Source organism: Pagrus major, chromosome 15 (genome assembly GCF_040436345.1).
Source record: "Pagrus major chromosome 15, Pma_NU_1.0".
In the NCBI taxonomy this organism is placed as follows: domain Eukaryota; kingdom Metazoa; phylum Chordata; class Actinopteri; order Spariformes; family Sparidae; genus Pagrus; species Pagrus major.
This window is the reverse complement of record NC_133229.1, coordinates 14934690-14958941: the sequence shown is the minus strand read 5'-3', so window position 1 is coordinate 14958941 and position 24252 is coordinate 14934690. Positions and strand designations below refer to the sequence as shown.

Below are 24252 nucleotides of genomic sequence, written 5' to 3'. Positions count from 1 at the left end.
CACACACGGCCTCTCCTGAGATAAGAGTTGCTCTGAGGGGCCTGAGGACTGTGGGATAGTGGGAAAAACAGTCACAAGCAGAGAAAACAGTGGAAGGTAAATGCAGTAAAACCACCACATGTTCAACAATATGAAGTGTAAACTCCTGTGACTTAATCGTACATTTCTGGGTGGCAAAAAGATCCACTTTAATAGTATAAGCTTTGGGTGCATGAGTAATTTGAAACACAGTAATTACAGCCAACATCCACTCCAGCAGATATTCATATGAGATTATAATGACAGGACATATCTGAAAATGAGAGGTGAGTTACTTTTGCCAAACCAGAGGTGTAACTCATTATTTATTTAAGAATTTCCATCAATATTAATCCACAATTTATATTTCTTTGAATGATCTCAGACACTATATCGGCACTCATCACTCTTCAACTATGAGATTGCAGTGGTGGAAGAAGTATTCAGACCTGTAAGTACAAGTACTAATACCACACAGTGAAAATAGTCCTTTCTTGAGTAAAAGTATGTAAGAATTATCAGCAAACTCTACTTAAAGTATCAAAAGTAGAAGTTATTCTGCAGTTAAATGCTCCCTGTCAGTGTTTTACTATTTTATTTGATGTTTTTGTATTAATATTACTGCCGCATTAAATTGTATGTTGCATTTTAGTGCTGTAGCTGTTTAAGGTTGAGCTAATTTTAACTACTTAATCTACAGAAATGCATCGTATCCAATTAGATCGTCATATGTTTGTAGCTGTGAGAGAAGTCAGCTTTGTGACAACGCATCTTCTGGCTTATTCAAATTTTTCTTTATTTACCTGAATTAGCTTAAGATGTCAGAGATTGTTCTCAACCCATAAACGTTTAATTTTTCAGTTTACAGTAAAATTCAAAATCATCAATTTTGGAGAAACATGGTTTTCACTGTAACTAAAGGTGTCAGACAAATGTAGTGGAGTAGAAGTACAATATTAGCCCCTGAGATGTATTGGAGTTACATTAAAATGGAAATACTTAACTTCAGACTGGATAACTCCACCAATTAATAAAAAGCCAGAGGAAGCTGCATATGATCTTATAAACTGCCAGTGATGTCACTCAGTGGCTAAGTTGCATTGTGGGAAATGGCACCAGGTAAAACAGTCTGCTGGTCTATACTACTCCTATAACGCTGTTGGACTCGTTATGCACAGTTTACAAACAAATAAACAAAATTGATACAGCAGAACCCACAACATTCTTCTTCCTTTTCAATACCTGGCTCACATTACCCACAATACAGCTGAGTTACATCACTGGAGGCAATTTATCTGATTATTTGCAGTTTTAGTCTGGAGCCACAAAAGACTTTAAAGTACTTTTTTTTTTACATTTGCAGTTGTACTCCTGTAAGACCTGTAAACACACTTTAATGTGTAAAATTGGTGGCGTTAGCCTTTAAGTATAGTACTCGTGTACTTGATAAAGGTAAAATGTGTGACAAACATTATAATGAAGCGCTGTGGTGCTGCAAAGACGTCCTGGTCTACAAATCCTGTTCTACAGATGTTTGTTTGGTACAGACCCCAAGAAATGTCCAAGTTTGTCAGTGAAAATGAAAATTGTAATGCAAAAATGATCATTCCTACTAATTGTGACTCATAGCGCAGTTGTAATATCTGTCAAAATAATTGCAATGTGACTTTCTTTCCATATCGCGCAACCCTAATGTACGTACGTAGTTACATTCCATCACTGTGGGATTGACTCTTAGATTGGTATGCTAAGAAAATAGGATGGCAATTATTCAACATCTGAAACGTCTATATAGTGATGCACGGCCGCTGCTGTGCTGTAGTCGAGCACACTGTTCTTATACGTTACGTTTACATAATCAGGCATGGATGATAACAGGAGGAAGGGGATGAAGAACTGCACCTGATCCAGTTATATGAGCTGTAAACAGCCGGCTTGTGGTGACAGTTTACTGATTTACATTCTATGCTGTGTGTTCAGTTTCAAGTCACTTCCAAGCAGTTTTGAATGTAGATGATGAGACTCTGCAGCAGGCAAAAACTCTAATGTTCCAGTTAGAGAGAGTCTGGCAGAGCTCATATTGATGGAAGCATCTGAAACTAAAATATCTCTGATGGGTTTGGACTCACAGAGCAGGTGTTGGTTTGTGCACAAAACCAGAGGGAAAACCACATTTCAGAGAATATACTAATGCATGCCTGCAGGAGTGAGCGGTAACTCAGTGCTCATGCATGTTAAATCTGAAAGTAACATAGAGTCAAATGTTGAAAAGAAAACAACAAAAAAACAAAAAAACAAACTATTTGCTCAGGTTGAGACATAGTCTGGACACTTTACTGATGTGTTGAGGTGGGACAGGAGGCTGTGACACTAAGGGGATAATCACTGGAGAGAAAGAACAAAGTCAAATGGAAGAGGAAAAAAAACTCATTATGTGGGAAAGAAAACAGTTGTGTGTTAATTTCATGGACTGCTTCAGCGTGCCAGAACAGGTGACAGAAGGGGAGCTGTCCAATATGCAAGTAAGGAGTCCCCCCCCCGTCAGCTTCGTCGGTGAGAATGAAATAAATAAACAATGAATGGTCCACTCTCCTCGCGCGCCTCATCCCATCTCATGCATGGCTGCCAGTAATGGTCTACTGGGTGTCAGCTTTTATTGGCACGGCACAAAGCAAGTGCCAAGGGCTCGGCGGCTCGACTCCCCGCCGCAGACTCGGCCTGTGGATAAAAGCAAGCAAAATGCCCCAGTCGAGCTCAGAGACATAGTCATGTTGGGCTGGAACGAGGAAGTGCAGTGGAGAGGGGAGGGACTCAGGGCGCAGCTCCATGGGGCCGCCGCGGCGCTGCGACCTTCTGCACATGGAGCCGGGGAGAGTTGGAAGAACTTCATACTGCAAACTCAAGGAATAGCAGGTAAAGTGACTTCCACCGCGCTTTTCAGCTCCACTCTTATCTTAAAGGCTAAATCAAGACCTCTAAAATGAGCTCGTGTCTTCTCAAGGTTTTTAGGAGACGTTTGCACCTGACTGGAAAAGACTTTCCTTATAGTTTCGGTGCAGGTGCGCCGCAGCATCACATCCCGTTTAGTGCGCGTTATTCTCTGTTGGTACAGGACATGTAACGGATTAACAAACCAGACTACCTTTTAGAATTAAATAGTGGAAAATAAGTTCATTTTCACACTTCATTTTGTTTCTAAATAGCCAGAAATTTAACAGAAATAGTGGAATGTTCCCCATTTTCCATGCGTCTTTTTCTTTTGGGAACATATGGATAAATTATTTCCCAATCTCTTTAATTTCTGTAAAAATATTAACCTGATTTATAAGATTTCCTGCTAATTATCCGCGGATTTCTTTGTAATTTTTAGATGTTTAACGCGTTTTTACATTCCTGTTATAGCACCTGTTGCAACAGATGTCCGCACTCAGTAAACTTCAGATAGTCCCTCTCTATCAGTTTGAGCCTGAATCCTAAAATATTAAAAGACGAATTTACAGCAAAAAATAAAGCTTGTCATGAAGATGTATATTTGTCGGGACCAAACACCAAACCGTGTGTGAAGAAATTTGTAGCGCTGCTTGAACAGGAAATCATTACGCACACACCAACGCTGTCTCTCGTGTCTCATTTCAGTTAATAATCGATAAATCTGATAATGTCTCGTACCGTTAATCTTTGATTTCACCTGTTGGAGCCACAGTCTCGGTTGTTAAACGTCTGTGTGAAGAGAAGGAAAAGGCACATACCTAATGTAGGCAGGACTTCTAAAACTTTTTACACTGCTGACACTGAGGTGGAAAGTTGTTCATCAACGCCCTTACGAAAGAAACAGAAAGATTCACTGTCAAACTTGTGGAGGAAATAAAAGTGTTTGTCGCAAAACCTGAAAAAAAAAAGTTTTTAGGCCAAATTGGCTTTTGATCCAATTAAAATAAAATTCAGCTAAAACATCATAATTTTAGCTTTAAAAGTGGTGTTCGTGTGATGAAGTCTATGAGTCTAAAACTGTGAGCGACCATCTTCATTTTATGTCATCTGCTTTAGTAAGCATGAATGCAGTTGAAGTTTACTTATTTTTCTCTGAGTGTGAAACATTTCAGGGAAGTTAATTATTCTGTAAATTCACTCAAAATCCAACTGACATGCAAATATTAAACAAAAACTAACAAAAACACGTTTGATTTCAGATGTTAGATCGACTTAAAACTCGGAAAGGAACCCCGGTACCTGCACAAATAGGACTTTTTCATAGCTCGCTTGGAAAGAGAAGTGCTGAAACTGCTGCAAATCTGTCTGTAGATACATCATCTTTCTTGTCAGTAGAAACAGAAGTAGGAAGGGGTGAGGAGGAGGAGGAGGGGGGGCAGAGGAAGGCAGACAGTTATTAAAATGATTGTACTGTCTGAATAGCAGAGTAGTGAAGTGTGTCAGATGCAAATGAAGGAAACTTCTCTTCGGTGCACCTTTACTCTCCCCTCACCCCCTCGATAGGCTCCCCGAACACATCCGCTAACACTATCTACCCACTTACACCCATACATTTCATGAATTACTGATGAGAATCTCCATGTGTGCATACGAACAAAGGTGACCATGCACCACATTGCTTGCCAGTGTAGGATAATCTCCTCTCCTAATGGTTGATAAGAAAGCGCCCACAGCTTCATTACTCCTCATGAAACCCACAAGAGTGAAAACCATTAATTCAGATATTTTCATTAATCATCAGAAAGACTGATCGTAGCTGTCTAAATGGAAACTTTTAGTGTGAGTGTGAGTATGAATTATTTGAATTATGAATCATATTGTTTGTGTGTGAAATCAGAGTGAGGTCAGCGATAATGTGCCATGAAACTGGAGTCATAGAGTGATGATATAGCACGCTTATTGATGTATTTAATTGCTGTAACATGTTTTATTGCAGCCAAAAATCTAATTGTCATAAGCAGAAACGTGCAGATATTTAACATGAGCTTCCTTGGCCACTTTTTAATTTTTTCTTAATAGGGTTTAATCATTTCATTAAAGGTTACAGATTTTATAGATTTACACCATAATGTTGAATTACTACTAAAAAAAATGTAAATAAAATGAATTTTAATGACACAAAACTTAATTCAAACACTTGAGAAATGTCTTTTTGGGACATTTTCTTGGGACATTTGTTTTTTCCTGTATTCCAGTTTTTTATTAATTTTAATTGTGTGTTGTGTATCTTATTCATACACACACACACACACACACACACACACACACACACACACACACACACACACACACGCCAGTGTTTAAGCTTCCTTCTGGGTATCCAAACTTTGCTGGTGTGGTCCCTCAGTATCTGTTAACGGTTTCGTTGTTTCTCATCTCCACCCTGCTCCCTGGTGTAGCTTTTACATCTCACTATGAGAAGACGCCTCTAACCTCCCCCCCCCTTAAACACACCACCACCAAACACACACACAGGAGGGGGACCGAGAATTCTGTCAACCCACAAGCCTCTTCCTGCCTCTCCTCACTTGACGTACTCAGACCAAAACTTTTCCAGTACCCCTGCGCTATATGTCAGAAGTCTTTTCTGTGACTTCCATTTCACTGGCTGAAAGATTCCACCTGCCCCCAGTTCATACACACACACACACACCCACACACACACACACACGCACACACACACACACACAGCAACGGGGGTACAAAAAAATCCTGCTATTTTTATAATTTGTTTGATTTGATTAAATGAAAAAAAATTAAGGCACAGTGTCTAAAGATGGAGGTACAACTAAAAACAATATGGGAAAAGTTTTTAAAAAAGTAACAAAAATATCTGTAACATACAGAAATTGAAGACAGCATGATAACAGTATCACTTTGGGCTCAAGCTAAGATGCTACTTCCTGGTTATTCTTCATGCACCTTACTTTCCACATGCCTACGCAAGTGGGTTGTGACTGAATGTAGGAACTCTCTTTTTTTATTTCTGTCGAAGCCCCCACACCAACGCATCCGTGTTTCCCCTCGCACCATCTGCCCAGAAAAAAGGGCACATGAGAATATACCCCCCTCTGCCCCCAACCTGCAAACTCCAGATGCTGAAGAACGCCGCTGCAGAGTCGTAGCTCAGCAGAGTAACACGCAACACCCCCGTGTTGTGCTGAACAAATCATCTGCACCAGTGACCTTTGCCCCCCTCCTCCTCCTCCGCTCACACTTGCATCCTGGGCGTCTTCGAGCTCCTGACTTGACTCCGCAGAATACTGTGCGTTGCGACAGAGCGGCCCCGTCGCTTCCCACTATTTGTTCCAAATGTGTGGAGCCATCTGTCAGTAAAACAGGAAGGCCTAGGTTCCCCTTCTCCCTTGGGCTTGTTTCTCTATTTTCGGGAGCTTCACTTCTCCCTGAGTGGCTGCTTGGACTGGGCAGCGGCCCCACCAAGGGCTTCTTGAAGTGGCGGAGCTGGGGCTGAGGCTGTCGGGCCCATCTGCTGCAGGCTTGAGGGCCATCCATTATTAATGGGGCCACGAGCACTGGTGACTCCTCAGATATTCAGCCCTGGCCAAAGGATTGCTTCAAAAAAATAAATAAAGAGAACTTCTCTGTCCTTCGGCCTGCTTTTCTGCCTCCCCTCTTTTCTGTGCACCTTCCTGTTGCGTTTGCTTCTCTGACTCTTGCCCTCCCGTTGCTATCTTCATCTCTGCCTCTATCTATCTCGCTGCTCTTCTGTCTTCTTCTCTCTCTCTTTGTTTCTCATTGTGGCTTCCATGCGTCTGTGCTCAGGCCACGGGCTCAGCGATGCATGCTCAGTAAATTAGAGAGAACATGAGCGCCGATCAGCTGGGCACGGCAAACACCCGCATCTTCGTGACCCGGGGCCAGTTAATTTTCTGCTTAATTTTGCGGCAGTCAGTTTGCATTTTTGGATGATTACGTGGCAGGAAATTAACAATAAATAACAAATGTGGTCTGAAAGCCCATTCCCAGCAACCCCCGCGCTACCAGCGGGCCCCCATCAGCCGGAGCCAAGCCGCTCTCAAAGCTCAGTCTCTCTGTCAGACTTGTAATGAAAATGTCTGTAATTCTTTGTAATGTAATGTGGGGGACAGTGGTGCGTCCGCTGCTGTGACAAGAGTGATCTCACTGAGGTGACAAAGTCACGCCGAGAAGTACACTCTTTACTCCACTCTAGCTTTTTATAATGTTGTTTCTTCAGCCTGCACTTGATTAAACTTACACACATCTACATCTCTTTCTCTCTCCCATTAGAGTACTTGCACCGCATGGAGACAGAGGAGGCCCAGGAAATGGCCCAGATGCCAGGTAAAAGACTACCTACTGCATGATTGAGCCGTAGAGTGCGAAAGGTAGATACAATAGGCCCGCAAACAGGCTCTTACATCAGCCGGAGGTAATTTTGCTGCCCCTGAATGAGACACGTCGAGGGGTTGCGTGGTGAGTGATGGGTGTTTGCTGGTGTGTGTCTCCCCAGGCAGGGACAGCCCCCCTGCCAACGAAGCGTCCGAGGAGGCGGAGGAGCCCATGGCCGTCCCTGAGGACCTGTCAGCCAGCTCCACCCACCAGCAGAACAACAGAGGGGACAAAGGTACGAGGCAGCATCTCAACAAACGCACCCACAGAACATCACTGATGCTTGTGTAAGTTAAAGTGGCACTATGTAGTTTTAGAGAAGAATGTTTACAATATCAATGAGGTAATGATACAAAATCTGCCAAATATAAACAAAGTAACACAAGAAGATCTTTCTCTTTTGATTCAAATTTATTTCCCAAAACTACATAGTGCTCCTTTAAGAATAAACAAGTCTTAAGTGTGTGATTGCTACATTAGGTTGAGTGTACCCCATGAAGCAGCAACCAGAATCAGTCAGAACCACTGTAGTGCCTTTCCCAACACTAATGTATTCATTCCCAAAGCATCCAAATCAGTAAAACGGCTAAATGAAAGTAATGTCAGTATCAAAAGCAAAACATATATATTAAAAAAGGCATAAAAAATGTTTTCATAACTAAATCCCATACATATCCAGTGGGAGATAACTGCCGTTCCAAATCCCTTGGAAAAATTAATTTAAAGCTGCAAAGAGACACATTTAGGTCATTGGCAAATTAGGTAAGAAAAAAAAAATCCCTTTGATCCATGGCATGTCATTAATAAGCTGAATCTTAAGGAATAGCTAATGTGGCCTTGATTTGAGTTTGTGAACATCAAGCCAGGGAATATCATGGTGAAAATAAGGATGAAGCATGCTAGGGGGATTCACATCGGCGGCGTATATTTATCTCAAGTCTCCTAACGTGGGTGGCTTGTAAAGAAACAGGAAACGTTCAAGGTGGAATCATTACTGGTCTTTGATAGCTAACCGGTTTTACAAGACAGCAAGATGAGACATGTAAAACACAGTTTTCATAGGATAAATAATATAGGTTAATAATATATATAATAAAATATATTATTTAGCTTATTATCACTGATTATTCATGAAATTCACAGCTTGTTAACACTTTAATATGCCCACTCCAAAATGTTAGGGAGCATCTTAGCTTTGAGGATGCATTCAGATCAGGTGAACCCATTTAATTATTTATTTTATTGATTTAATTAGATCTTAACCAATCACAGCGGTAGCAAGAGGAAATAAGTGCATAAAGAATAAAAAAGTTTGAGAAAATGTTAAAGATTAAAGATGTAAAATGTGCTACTCAGGATCATGAAAATGTGGATTATACATTTCATAATTTCAGGACAAAATTTTTTACTTCATTGCAAAAAAAACAACAAGAATGACAGCTGACCATCCTACCGGTGTTTTTCCACTCATCCAGATAACGGCAAAGATTAGCAGCACACAGTCAAAAATAAAATGTCAGAGGAAACTGAAATAGGATGTGTAAGAGTTTCCTAAGAAGAACTTGCCATCAGGCAGTTTCAACACTCCTGGAGATAAAGAGTTCAGGAACAGGGCCAAGCTCAGAGAGAGATCAGCGCATCACTACACCACATAGGTCACGCACCTGCACACACACACACATACATACATACACACACAGACACATGCTTACTCACAAAGGATCTCTGTTTGAGCTGTGTGGCGCCGAGCTCAGCACAGGCAGGGAAGTGTTGAGTTGCGATGTCATCAGAACAATTAAAACATGGTAAATCGAGTTAGGGAGCGTCTGTAGAGCCATGTTTTATTTGACTGTGTACATCTCATCTCAGTCACCTGATGGATGTTTAGTACAATTAAAAAAAAAAAAAAGGAAATAGTCAGAAAGCAGATGATTTAAATGTTTGACTTACATCAGTGGTGATAAAGAAACTAAAGAGGCCACAGTTGACGTTGTGGATGTATGAGCTTGAGTTTCTGTTCATTCCCTGAACGGTATGATCACTTCGCATGTGTCTATATAGGGACAGAGAAAAAGAGCCCAAAGTGCGAAAGAAGGGAAGTGCAAGTATCTGGTACATCTATGCATCGCTGCTTCTGTGATAAAAGCCAGAGTGAGTTATAATTATCACCCAGGATCATGTGCTGCTCAGTTCTCTGTCGTGAAAAAAAGGCAAAAAGCAGGGGGACTATATGTGGGACACGGGACCTCAAGTATCGAAAGCTAAAAACCTCAAAACCTAGGTTGTTTCCTGTTACAAATAAGTCTTCACAGCCTGGGATCAGCATTGTTGCTGCACATTTACCATGCTACAATCCACACACAAATGACTCAGAGCATGTCGGAGGTTTATAACGCTAAGTGAAGCCTATTCTGGCTCAGTATGTTCGGTAAATTGCCACCAAAATGTGAGCTAAATTAATGGGTTTGTCTTGGGTGGCTTAAAGTGGAAATAAGCACAGAGACATATTTGGTTTAAGTCACAAGGCCGTAACCTTCTCAACATCCCAGTGAAATGATTTCTCTTTCACTTTCAGTGATTCAGACGGAGCTTTTGCTATTTCAGAAACCTGAGACAAAGGGGGAGACTGAGCTGAGTCTAGTTCCCGAAAACATGGAGGCGAGTTTTTTTTTTAAGTGTGAGGGGAAAAGCAGGCTGTTTTTGGTGTTCCTGCAAGTCGTGTTGAGTGTGTTGCTAGCGTGGTTTAACACATGTGGTTCCACTATCTTGCACACAGGGTTATTTTCAGGCAGTGAGAGCAGCACTAGTCAGTAACAGGAACCTCCAGCAGGCTCCCTGTGTTTCCACACTGCAGAACTACAACACACTTGCTAAGTTGTCTCCAATCTGCCATCGACGTCCATCAGTATTGCTTGATTATTTCTTTTTATACAAAAATGCTTCTTTAACACTAATGCTACAGCTTTTTTTAAGTTAATCACGTCTTTCAGCATGTGTCATTGTTTCCTTCTCAGCTACAGAATGAGTTACTCCAATCTGGGCATTAGATCAACATTATAACCGTTTTATTGCACCCTTTTTTGTTTGTCTACGTTGTGATCTGACACTTGCTTCCCAAAACGAGCAAATCAGGATGTGTGACAGTGACAAACATCATGTAAAGTAAAAAGCCTTCTTCCTTCTCCCAATTCAGTCACAACTTCCCCATATCCATGAGAAGTGGGTGGCAGCCCGGCGTTCATGGTTCCCTTCTGTCTGCTTTAGCCGGCTGATAACCTCGCTGGTGTATTCAGTGTTTTAGGAACTGACAACCAAGATAAACATAAAGGTTTTTTAGTGCATTGTTCCAGACATAAACGACATATGCAAAATGCCAACATACACCTGCTTTTGGGTTTAAATTGAGGAGTCATTCCTGGATCACTGACTACATTCCCATGTCCAGATAAATGCCTCTTTTGCCAATACTGGGTGACAATAGTCTGATGAAGCCTTTTGATTGGTACGAAATTTCACAACTCCCTGTTGACAGTAGAAAAGTACCTCAATTACTCAGAATATTCTGTCATTCAGAGGTTTTGTGGCTAAAACCATAAATGAATTAGGAGAGTTGAGAGTTTTGCTTTCGAGCCCTGTGCTATGCAAATTGCACAAACTTGGTCACTTGCCATTAAAAAAAACCTCTAGTTTAAATTCTTTCCACTTACATCGTCATTAAAGTGCATTTGCCTGACTGAAAGAACCTTGGTGGTTCAGGTGAGAAATTCACACACACGTTTGCAAAGTTTACAATGTAAAAATCTCCAAAAAGATGACTCCGGCTGCTTCGTGCAGGTGGTAATTCTCTTTTCACTTCTGCAAACGTAGTGAGTAAGACACGTGCACATTTCACAAAATGTCACGTAAGGTATAAACGTGTTAAGTCAGTGATTCCCAACCCCCGGGGCTTACCTCTGCCGTTGCTTGGAAAATGTGGTAAGATTGTGAAGCAGCTAAAGTAATTTAAAGATTAAAAAAAACCCTGAACACCACATGTTGCGAGTGTGTGTTACTGAGTGAGCAGTTAACTTAAAGAACAGGTAATGTTAGCAAAAGTGATGGATAAGTAGGTAAAATAGATGACATTAGCTGAAGTAACATGGTGAGAATAAAATGAACTTAAAGTAACAGATAAATAGTTGAAGCTAGCTTTAAGTAGGCTAATGGATAAATGGTTAAATAAGGTAACCTTAGCTAAAATTAACAAATACTTAGTAACAGAGACATGGTTAAAATGGATTACAAGTGAAATACAGGTAGTTCACAGTGATGGATACATAGCTAAAATAGCTAGTTAGCTTAATTTAATGGATAAAGAGTGAAGTAGTTAAGAGGTATTAGATGAATAGTGAAAAATCTAAAAGTGATGGATAAATGAGGACTTAAAATTGGTCAAATTTAAGGAAAAACAAAGAACAGTTTGATAAGAGTAATGTAGGAATGGTTCAAATAAATGGTAGTGTAGGTGAGGAGGTACTTTCAGTTCATCTGACAGGTTATATGTCTATAAAGCTTAAGCTTAACTCCTAAATGAAATGAACAACATAATGCAGTGATAATAGTTTTGTGCTGAAATATAGTAGATCCCCACCTAAATGCATCATTTGCCTTTGTGCATCGTAATTAGGCCTGTCTTTTGGTTGTGTAGTATATTTGGTAACTATTCACTCACAGGTCTGTGTCGTAACTGTGAAGACTTTCCTTCCCTTTGCGTGTGTGGCTGGTGTCTCCCTTATCTCATCTGCTCAGCAAAAGACAGGGGTTTGTCCAATAATTTTTAACAGTTAAACAGATGAGCAGATTGTTGGTCATGCAACAGCGAATAAAAAAAAAAAAATGTGTGGAGATGGACTATCGGATTATGTGACTTTGATCGGAAAAGCGATCACAAACATCTCACGATCCTCTGTAAATGTCGCTCCACCCCGTGTTCTCTATCGGTCACTGTGCATTTGGGGATTTATGTTCCCGTGGTGGCTCTCGGTGAAACCAAGACTCCTAACTAAAAAAAATAAAGTAAAACATGTTTCAGTTACAGGCTGTTTTACAATTCCTTTCCTGTGCTTCCCTTTCTGTCACTTCTCCATAATTCTTGGTATTTCAGTTAGACAGGCCCTCTTTCTGAAGCTTCCCCTTTTCCATAGATTCCTATATTTCATGATTTCCACTTCTTCCTCTTCAGTTGTACAAACAAGAGGTAGCGGCATGGGGAAATCAGGCTGTCACCGTGACATGCAAACCACAGGCTGGTAGCTGTGGGACTTGCATGATCTGTCAGTTGTTTCTAAAGCTCACTGGTGGGAAAATAAGGAGCTGATAGTTCAACACAGAGGACACTTCTCTTTTTTTGATCATTTTGGGAACACCAGACCTCAAACAGAGACTTTCTCATTGTTCCACGAATAACAGTTACATTAGCCAGTCATGCAGCATTTACTCTCTGTACTCTGAAAAGCTTGAAATCAGACTGATTAAGACCCCTCTAAATGGTGAAAAGCTCAGATGTGAGTGTGTCTTGCGTGCGCCTGTGTGTGTTCATCGTCCTCTGTTGTTCTGATAGACACCGCTGTCGTCCCTAGTTTCACACAGCTTCCTGTGTCTCTGTTTCCTGTTTATCTTGCTGTCATTTTTTCACCAAAGTGTGATGGTGTGAGATGATCTGTGCGTTTCTTCATCTCTTTGCTGACATCCTCACACATTACATGCTATCCACCTGTGTATCTTTATGAAATATATGCTACTTTAAAGAGAATAAACAGTAGCCGTGGGTTGATCTTATCTGATGTTTGTTGACTTTTCTCAGGTTATTTCGCAAAAAGGCCTAAAATAAGGGGAAGTTTTGAAGTTTTGATGCAGCATCCCGGTTAACAAGGGACATGTCGTATTATGCTCTGAAGGAAGTTTGTTATTACAAAGCTGTGGTTGCTGCAGTTAATTTTTTAGTGTATTTGCAATGCTATTACAGTGTTTCCCTAAGAGAAATAGGGAATGAACAAAACCATATTTACAACAATACCATGCTGACTGAATCCAAACAATAATATGAAAGATCAGTTTTATGCCTAAACAAACTAAATGAACAAACTTTCTTCGTTTTCATGACTGAATAAACAAACTGACCTTAAAGGACAAACACAGTTTCATACTGTTTTACTTTGTTTATATTTGGCGGACCCTGCCACCTTTCCAGCTTCAAACAGTGTTCTGGAACAGCTTGTTTACTCAGTTATGGAAACAGTAAATATTTCTGAGTTTTAATTATTACCTCATTAATATTAAAAGTATGAGTTTAACTTTCTTCTCCAAAACTACATAGTGCCCCTTTAAATTGCTCAATACATCGAAGTCTTTGTAAAATGAGTAATTGGGTGTTTTATGAGAGCAAGAAACGAAAAGAATGACATGGCATTTTATGTGTTAAATGTCATGTCTCATTCGGAGAAAAGAGGAAAAGGAAATGTATGAGTGAAATTAAAAAAAGTTTATGAAACCATCCCACAAATATAAAAGGGCAAACAATAAGACAAAGACCAATTTAACAGTCACAACTGGTCAGGCACATGAGAAAAATATCAAATAAAAAAAAACATAGTGTTTAAGAATAAATCTAAATAACTAGATACTAAATAAAACTAAATAAATGACTGAATGTTTAGTCCTACCAACAAAATAAGAGACTAATCTCAAAAAATCTTTTACATGTTTAGAAGTTCAGTTCGGCAAAGTGGATTTCATGACCCAACATCTATAAGGAACATTCATTCATTCAGTGAGGACAGACAGAAAGGTTCACAAAATCGTTTGACTTTTCTATTCTGAAGCCTTTCAGACCAGAACAAAGGACAACTTTAAGGCTACATGACAGTGTTTCAATAAGCAGCTCTATCTGTTCTCCTGTCACAGCATCAATATCACACTGATAAATTGCCCATCTTTAGTGTATAACATCATGAAAGAACCATGCTCGTATTCTAAACCGTGGCCCCCCCTTGCCCTCTTTTCCAGCCTGTAACATTAAAGTTGAGGCTCGCAGTGATGAGGAGAATGGGCTGGCCTGTGACATGAATGGCGTGGAGGAGGAGGAGTGCGCGGAAGACTTGCGCGTGATCGATGCCTCTGGGGCCAAGGTGAACGGCTCACAGCCGAGCCCCGAAGCAAAGGCCTTCTCCTCGGCCGGCGGTATCCGGCTGCCCAACGGGAAGCTCAAGTGCGATATCTGTGGGATAGTTTGCATTGGCCCCAATGTGTTGATGGTGCACAAGCGAAGCCACACTGGTAAGCCATCTGCAATACTTCTTGCCCTTCCTTTTTCACCCATGTTCACTGTTAGTGTGAGAGGATGGATCAGGGGTAGAAAGATGTCTGCTGTGGCTCCCCCTCATGTTTAGAGCTCTTCTTTAGGCTTTAAATGGCAGAAATAAAGTGAGTGGTTGACTCCTGCTATTGTTTGGCATTAACACACGCAGTATATACTTTAGCTTTGTGTCTTCTTTGCCTACACACAAACATTAGCGATATAGTCATTGAAATAAACTGTTCTTATGTTTGCAGTCACCCTTATCCTCAGTAGTAGTTTCAATGGCATCCTTGCGTTTGGCTGTATGCATGTAGATCCTTCCTATCGTGCGTGAAATAGACTTTGAGCATACCATTAGCATTCATTATTGTTCATCTAAATGACTCTGAATTACCACATGACAAGCAACAGCAACTGATCAAATTATTGTGCGAGAGAGACGAACTTGGTCCGAAAAAACATGCCCTCAGTCGAGAAACAGGATATCTGCTTCAATTAAATGGAATCTCTATGAACTGACAATTATCTGGCTATTAAAAGTTTTTCAAATTTCAAAATTGATATTCTATTGTAATGAAGCCAAACCAGTGGTGGGGAACATTTTTGAAAAAGGCACTTAACTGTCAAGCTTTAGAAACTAATGAAACTCAAAATGGAAGAAAGGAACACTAGACTAATGTAAATGCAAAAGAAAGTACAATAAAAGATATAATGAAGTGCCTCCTATTTAAATAGAAAATATTCTGTGGCGAGTCTTTGCTCCTGAAATGCATTTTTAATGAATTTCTTTTTTTATATATTTTTGCTGCTTCACTGGTGACTCTTATTTTATGGGGGGCCTTTGAAAAAAAAGCCATATTAAAACGTTCTCACAGAATGCCACAACACTCGGAGAGGCTGGATATTGGTTTATTCCAGAAGCGCTGATCAGGAAGACTGGCTCTCAACACAAAGTGTTTCCTTCGCTTTATTCAAATGAGGCTGAATTTGCATTGTGATGTGCCGCTCTTATTTTAGAGACGAAGAAGAGGAAAAAATGAGATTTTCAGATCAAATTGACCTAGGCAATGGTGCATTACGGAACTGGCAGGCTGAGTCTGAAAGGCTCTTGTTCGATCAGAGCGCCAGAAGTCGGTGGGGCAGGGGGAGCATGGAGAGATGGAGTGTCACTCTGCTGTGAAACCCTCCCGCAGGCTGCTGGATCGCTCTCTGCCCCGGAGACGCTCCATCATCCGGCTTGTTCTGGCACTCGGGATGCTTGTAGTGCAGTGACCCCGCGTTCCCACAGCAGCAATACGCTTTTTCATCCACGTAGAGAAGACAAAGACTTTGCCTTTATCGTTGTCAGTGGAGGGATCAAACATAGTGAGATTAGGGAGAGTGGTGCAATCAAGAAAAATATTAAAAATCATGGACTGCCTGGTAGGGTACATAAGAAACATATGAAATTGTGTGCCAGTTATTCTTTTTCCTGTTCTTTTTTCTGTGTTTTTCTTCTGCATCTCTCTGCAGTAATGTGCGTCTGTTGTCTTCTTGTCTGCAGGAGAGCGTCCGTTCCAGTGCAGCCAGTGCGGTGCCTCTTTCACCCAGAAGGGCAACCTACTGCGTCACATCAAGCTCCATTCAGGGGAGAAACCCTTCAAGTGTCACCTGTGCAGCTACGCCTGTCGCAGGAGGGACGCCCTCACCGGCCATTTACGCACCCACTCGGGTGAGTATGGGAAGCTCACCCACACAGAAAACTGCTGGGTGGAGCCTTTACAAAAGGCATGACACGCTCTGCAGTGCATATGCGCTCAGTGCTCTATAAGGGGAAGTTGACAGGGTGTAGATGTGGTGTCACTTTTTTTTTTGCAAATGCTTTGCAGAAGTATGTGTTAATGAAAATTTTGGGTGTCAATAGTACACTTACAAAGCCTGCTCTAAATAGTTTAACAGAACAATAACCTGCTAAAATTTTTTGCACACCAATTTCAACTTAAAACAATTTGCACTTCCAGCTGCCTTGACTAACAAAAATAAATGAGAAAAATAAAAGTGAGCATTATGATCTCTGTGATGGGTTATCCATCTGAAATGCTTTGAAATGCCATAAGTTGATATGTATCGGCATGGAAGTGAATGAGTTGAAAAAGCAAAGGTTGCATCAAAAAGCTTACAATCTAGGGTGGCCTATGCTTTAAGGATAAGACTGGAATTATTTAATATAATTCTTTAAAGGCTTAAAATCAACAGTGTGTTAGTCCGTCTCACACTCGGCATTTTTTGACTTCGCTACTTTGTTTGTGACTGAGCTCCAAGTCCATTCATTCCTGCTGAAGACTTTCTTTAAACACAGCTCACAAATATGTAGTTTCCTTTCTTTAAAAAGGCTGAGCAATTTCCAAAACTCCAAAAATCAAACATTACTCAAACTGGAGTTGGGAACTACTTTCAGCTGTGGATTAAGAAACACTTGCTACTGAGTATTTACAGCAGCAGGAATCGGGAAGTGACTACACCAAAAATAAACTACGGTGCTCATGTGCATAGTGATGATGAAAATGACACCCACTAAAACAAAGTGGCTCGTTGAGGTCTTTTTTCTAGAGTTTTTGGTCTATACCAAAGAGGAATACAGGGCTGTTGGTCCCATATTATTTTATTCATTATTTGTATTTTTAACATTTTATTTATTCAACTATTTATTTCGGCAAATTAACTGTCCTGGAGATTATATTCCAGGACAGTTATTCTCAAACTTCTCCTGTCGTGCCCCCTTCAGAAGCTGAATAAAGTTCACGCCCCCCACCCCACAATATTTATTAATAATTTACAATATTTGGGGAAGCACCTTTTAAAAAAGGATCCAAGTTGAATTTTAATTAAAATAAGGGTCAGCCCACTGAGCAATCATATCATTCAACTTTGTTTCACATCATATTTTCCCATAGTCATCCACACAACTCCTGCAGTGGCTCTTTGCCTCACTACAAAGACAGGAATAACCCTCTGTTGAGGAAAACATCAATTCCTTTTTTTTTTTTTTTTTGAGGAATTAGCTTAGAAAAAACCCGCCATGCAAAGTTTTTTTTTGTAGAAATGTAAACTCCCCCAAGTTGTTTCCCAAATTCCCCCAAAATACAGAAGACATGACCTCAGTGACCTCAGTAGTAGCTACAGCCATGCCCATGCCATAATGAGGAATGTAAAATGATCTACATGTGAAGTTTTTGCACTGGAAAAATCACCCTTTCATCAAACAGTGTGGGCGGGGCAGCCAGGCCTTTTTCTTGGGTTTTCTGTCGATTAAGTTTTTGTAGCTGGTTCCCTTTTTCTTTGTCTCACCACTGTTCATACTGTTCAGGTTGTCTTTGTTTTTGTTCCATTCAAAAAGGGATATGTTGAAGCCATCACTTCCTGTGTTTTTCCAGGAAAGCGCTTCCAAAAAGACATCTAGAACAGCAGATTAAACTAACTGCAGGTTGAATCATTATTGTGTGACAAACCCAAATATATTAATTTAATCACCATCGCCATCCCACAGACGAATGTTCACTGACATAATAATTGACACAAATAATTTTTTCTGCAGTCGGAAAACCCCACAAGTGTGCTTACTGTGGAAGGAGCTACAAGCAGCGCAGCTCTCTCGAGGAGCACAAGGAGCGATGTCACAACTACCTACAGTGCATGGGGCTGCAGAACAGCATCTACACAGGTTGGTGCCTCACGAGACACACACTTACAGTACCTTTCACCCAAATCTGATGACCTACTTTACCGGGAGAGCAGGACTCACTAGGCATGTGTACCATCCTGTCAATGTTTGCTGTTAGTAAATGCTCCAACAGGTCAGGTTAAATTATTCCCAATTCTGTTTAAATATAGGCTCATGCAGAAGTTTTTTAGCTTTTCAAAATAACTGCAGAGCTAATTAAGTCAATAAAGTCATGTCGGTAACAAGTTCCGTATTTGTCCATATATACTCAACAGTCACAAGTTGAATGAAAACACTATAAAATTCTTGAGAAACACATCCACACCTCATCTGTGAGCATGAACAGATTTACAGACCAAGTGCTTTACATGTGTCAGAATAGTCCGCTCTGTGCTCTGTGAGAAAGATACCGTCATGTGTTATCAGGCGCCAGTTCATCACTTTAAGCTAACAGGACAAACTCAAATTACTTTGACTCTGAAATCTACTTTTCTGTCTTGCTTTCCAGTAATAAAGGAAGAAAGCAACCAGAATGAGCAGAGGGAAGACTTAAGCCAGACGGGATCTGACAGAGCCTTGGTGCTAGACAGACTAGCTAATAATGTAGCTAAACGTAAGAGCACTATGCCACAGAAGTTTGTTGGTAAGGGCTGAAATCTGCTTCCTTTGTGTAAATACAATGTCGCTACTTTGGATGATAAATAAGTGTAACTGCTGCATCAATGAAAGCTACCTAGGTGAAGCTGCAGTGTGTTTTGTGTTCGTTAGTTTTGCATTTTTCTTTGCCACCCTGGATCTGCAGAATACATGCAGTGTAAAAGACAAAAGTCTATTTTTGCAGTTCAGCCTGATCAGGAAATGTGCCTTTAAATTGTTTAATTGCTGCTAGAAAAGACTATGATTTAATATTTAATGAGTGCTTAATCCTGTGTATTAATTTTACATTAAGATGATTAAAATCTCCATAATAAAAGAGGTGAAAAAGAAATATTAAGGAGCTGAGAGAAATGCTAGTCTCAGCCTAGAAATACCAACAGGTGACCAGAAAAAACGTGTCAGTCATTTTCAGACTCAGCTAGAGAGGTGCAGGCTCAGTGATAAGATGGTAAAATCACAGGATGTAGGTGAAAGCTTTAGTATAACTTTCACATTGCTCTTCTGTCTCTGTCTGGCCTCTCAGGTGACAAACGTCTGTCGGACCTCTCCTACGATGGAGGAGCAGGTGAGCTGATTCAGCCCCACGTCATCGACCAGGCCATCAACAGTGCCATCAGCTACCTGGGGGCTGAGTCGCTCCGGCCTCTGGTCCAGACCTCCCCGGCCTCCTCTTCCGATGTGGGCCTCGGCTCCATGTTCCCCCTCCACAAGGCGGCGCCCGACGGCCACACAGGGACGGGCATGTCAGCCAAAGACAGCGCAGCTGAGAACCTGCTGCTGCTCTCCAACTCCAAGTCTGCCTCCAGCGAGAAGGACGGCTCGCCCAGCCACAGCGGCCAGGACTCCACAGACACCGAGAGCAACAATGAGGATCGCCCAGGCGGGACGGCCCCCGGTCTCATCTACCTGACCAACCACATCACCTCTGGGGTGAGGAACGGCGTGCTCCCTCTGGTGAAGGAGGAGCAGCAGAGGCAGTACGAGGCCATCCGGGCCAGCATTGAGATGGCTTCCGAGGGCTTCAAGGTGGTGACGGCAGACGGGGAGCAGGTGAGGGCGTACCGTTGCGAACACTGCCGCGTTCTCTTCCTGGACCACGTCATGTACACCATTCACATGGGCTGCCATGGCTTCAGAGACCCCTTCGAGTGCAACCTCTGTGGTCACCGGAGTCAAGACCGATACGAGTTCTCCTCTCACATAACGCGAGGGGAGCATCGCTACTGAGCCCCGCCGATCGATTTCACACAGACAAACAAGTGTACATATGGAAAACATGCTACACACTCACTCATTGACATGCACCTAAAATAAATGCATATAAATACAAAACGTAAAATACATTGTTGATGTCTGAAAGTTGTGTTTTTTATACAAAGTATGCATGTTTTTTGGACACAACCAGGGGTGATGGACTGGAGGGAAGAAGGGGACAGGAGGAGAGTTCACAAAGATACTAGAATGACCAGCTGTGGATTTGGGGAGGGGCCCATAGAGGATACTTACCCAAATATTATACTACGCCCCTGGACACAACTATTAAAAAATGCTTTTATTTTCATGCCGTGCTCAAAAGGAAGTAGTTCATCTGTCTGTGTGGAAGAAACAAAATAATATTCAGTGAAGACAACGCAAGTTACTCTGTCACATCCTTTTAAAACGTGTATTTACAGTTGCCTCATGTATAAAATGTATAAATGTGTCTTTTCTTTTGGAAACCAGGCAGCGACTTTTTTCTAGATTTAAAATAGAAAAGATTTCCAACCTTACATTCGCAAATATTATCTGTCATAAGTGTCTGAGATGTCAGTAAAAGATTCCATACTGCAGTTTTCAGTGCAGGAAAACCCCATTTAAATGTTGGTATAAATACAATCAGAAGAAACTTCACAATCACTGTAGATAACCTCGCATTTCCTTCCAAAGTTTCAACCTGTTCTCGTATTTGTAATGACCTACATATTATTTATATCACAATTACATGCCTGTCTGTTTTTGTATTTATTACGGTGATCGATCTTTGTCTGTAGAGTAGTTAATAAAAGCTTCATCTGTCCAATTGTACTAAATGTTTTTTGAGGTGAAAACATGACTGCTGCTGGAAGTTATTTTTAGTTTTATCAAAAGAACTTGTTACCCTGTCCTAATGTTTCTTTCTGATGATGGCTATAAATTGTTTCATTCTCAAAATAAAGATGAGACATTTGAGGTTTGAAGGAGCTTTATGCTTGCATAAAATATCAATAAAGGATATTTTATATATGCACAAAGAGTGGGGACGTGTTTTATTTTACAGTGAATTGATGAAATTGTTAAATGAGTAAAGGCTTACTGCTGACAGACCTGTAGGTACTTGGATGTAGATATTTTAATAGGATAGTTTTTCTTCACTGGACTTGTCAAAGATTATGGAAATGTCCACGTTAAATTGTTCGAAGTCTGCCGTAAATTAAGGCCAGGCTCGTGAAAATGATCCCTGGCGTTAATGCAAACTTTCTCAGAGTTGTACTATACCGTCTGACCTTCTTAAGAAATGTGGAGATTTCATTTCACACTCTGGAACTTTCTGAAATAATTACATTTAGATGTCATTCAAGACGCTGCTCACTCCTACCTGTCAGGGAAGAGCCAAGAAGGAGTGAATGACTGGCATTTGAGTACAAAACAGAAAAACACTGAAAGAACATTTACAGTGAGAGGTGAATTAATAAACGCTTCTCCACATGCTGTACAATTTACGTGTGTGGCTGTGAAGTATAGTAGATTTTCCTAAAAAAGCATTACATTTTGTTTTTTTCCTCTCTTTTTTGTCATTATTAAGCATCATTTCTATGATTTCCAACTAAAAACATTCCTTCAGATCATATTAGAATTTACAATGGATACCAAACAGGCAGAGAATACACAGTTAACACATCACAGTGGCATTTGTCTGCACAGGGACCCTCGTGTTAAAATTGAGACATCAGGGGAGTACTGCTAGCATAAGCAGCATGCACACACACAAAACAGACACTCACACACACCAGCATGGCGACATGTGCCGTGTTCAGGACCTGAAGAGTCCTGCTGGTCCTCTGAGGAGCAGCAGCAGCACAGAGCTGGGACAGGGAGGATCAGGCACTGGAGCAGAAGGCAGGGGCCGGGGCTCTGAGGGCCAGGCCTGTCTGGAGAGGCTCAGCCGAGGCCGGCAGAGGAGCTCGGCGGCGTTGTGCGGCGACAGCCTCGTCCAGATGGCTGCTGTGTGATTTAGCAGAAACGGGAAGCAGCTGTGGCCAGCACTGAGCCCCCCCACGCTTGACTGGGACCCAACAGGGGAGGGAGGGCATTTGCATGAGAAGGATAATCTGGCCAACCAACGCTGGCCCTGCCAGAATCCCAAATCTCACTTCCCCTTTCAGCCAGCTGACTGAAAAACTCCTTTAAGAATCAGACTTAACCACTTCCAATTGTGCTGCTGACTGGATCCAACAAGATGTTGGTGGTTTTTCACACTTTACATGACTGTGTCCTATTAATGGGCGACCATAATAGAATTCACTGCAAACTTTTTGAATTATGGTCACTGTTTCCACTGGTGGGCTGGCTGCACAATTAAATATCACATTTGATTGCCCCTCTTGATTTTCTTCACATGACTGGACGTCTGTCTGGGAATCAGCAATGAGCAAAAAGGCCCTTCTGTATACCTGAATTTGTGCATCAAGTACAGAGTCTTTGGTGGCTGAATGTAAATAAAATACCGGACTTAAAGGATAACTACACCAATTTTACACATTAAAGTGTGTTTACAGGTCTTGGCGACAAAAGCAGCATAAAGTCTTTTGTGGCTCCAGAGGAAGCTGCATGTAATCTGATAAGTCTCCAGTGATGCCATTCAGTGGCTAAGTTGCATTGTGGGTAATGTAGGCGCCAGGTTTAGAAAAGCAGTACACTGGTCTTGTATTGCTCCTCCCACACTGTTGGACTCGTTATGGATAGTTTATAAACAAATTAACAGAACTGATACAGCAGAACCCACACATTCTTCCTTTTCAAAACCTGGCCTACATTACCCACGATGCAACTGAGTGACATCACTGGAGGCAATTTATCATGATTTATTACATGTAGCTTCCACTGGAGCCACAAAAGACAAAAAATACCACTCTTTTCACATATGCAGTAGTACTCCCCAGACCTGTAAACGCACTTTAATATGTAAAATAGGAGGAGTTACCCTTTAAGTACAATGTTGAAGTACTTGTACTTTACTGCAGTAGACAAAATGATTGTACTTTTAAACTCCACTACCTTTATTTTACAGCTTTATGTACTGTTATTTTTCACATTTTTAATTTATTTTATTATAATATATAATATTTAATTTTACATTTTTTTTAAGATTAGATATTAAACTTGTCTGGCTTGTGAAAATGTATTAAAAACAGTGTCTTGAAGAACTTACAAACTTATATTTGTGTTGCAGAACATTTGTTTTTCTTCTTTCCTGCCCTATTAATTATCTCACAACCCCTCGGATTTATCTTGTGACCCACTTGGAGCCGCTGAACTGAACGACCTAACTGTAAATAACAGTTAAAAGTGGTTGCAACTCAACCAGATACAACAGTACAATGCTGCTTACACAGTGATGCACCAGTATTAAAAGCCTATCTAATATACATGTGTAAACGTGTAACAGTCACACTCTGTTTGCCAAAAGGAGTATGAGTTGACTTTGTATACTTCAAGGTATTTATCCTTGAGATTTCAGTCAGGATTGGTTGGTGACACTTTGATAACTGGATGACTGGTTGACAGCAGGTCCTATTTACTGAAAACAACTGTTAAGCAGCGACTTCAATTAAATTCAACAGAAGACTGGAGAAACAAACTCATTTGTTTCAGTACTAATTATTAAGCTGTAAATAATAACTGTATTCTGATTTCATACTGCACACGGCTCGAGTAGTGTTCCCAAATAAAATGTAGGTAGCACTGGATTACGTGCTGCATTGTTTCCTATGAACCCCTCATGCGTGTCAAGGCAATTTGAATCTGGTGTGGAAATGGCAGACCTGCTACCAACAGTGAAAACTACTATATGGAGGAGTAATTACAGAATATTAATGCATTGAATGGCTGTTGCTGAAAAATGCAGACCATTAATAATATTAAAAATGTGGTTTGATTTCAT

The 24252-nt window shown here is 40.9% G+C and overlaps 1 protein-coding gene across 7 annotated transcripts; it reads left to right on the top strand.

Moving 5' to 3' along the window:
- The first annotated feature begins 403 nt into the window (after window positions 1–403).
- Window positions 404–21132, top strand: ikzf1 (IKAROS family zinc finger 1 (Ikaros)). 7 transcript variants are annotated; one of them, XM_073482553.1, is made up of 8 exons: window positions 2820–2931; window positions 7279–7332; window positions 7502–7615; window positions 14425–14694; window positions 16260–16427; window positions 18291–18416; window positions 18925–19059; window positions 19597–21132. In XM_073482553.1, the coding sequence occupies exons 2-8, from the start codon at window positions 7293–7295 to the stop codon at window positions 20298–20300; spliced, it is 1557 nt and encodes a 518-aa protein (XP_073338654.1). In that variant the 5' UTR covers window positions 2820–2931; window positions 7279–7292; the 3' UTR covers window positions 20301–21132. The 7 variants fall into 7 exon arrangements, with proteins under 7 accessions (XP_073338660.1, XP_073338658.1, XP_073338659.1 ...); XM_073482559.1 differs by lacking the exons at window positions 2820–2931; window positions 14425–14694 and adding an exon at window positions 404–469; XM_073482558.1 differs by lacking the exon at window positions 14425–14694 and having other exon boundaries at window positions 2802–2931; window positions 18925–19029.
- Window positions 21133–24252: the final 3120 nt, after the last annotated feature.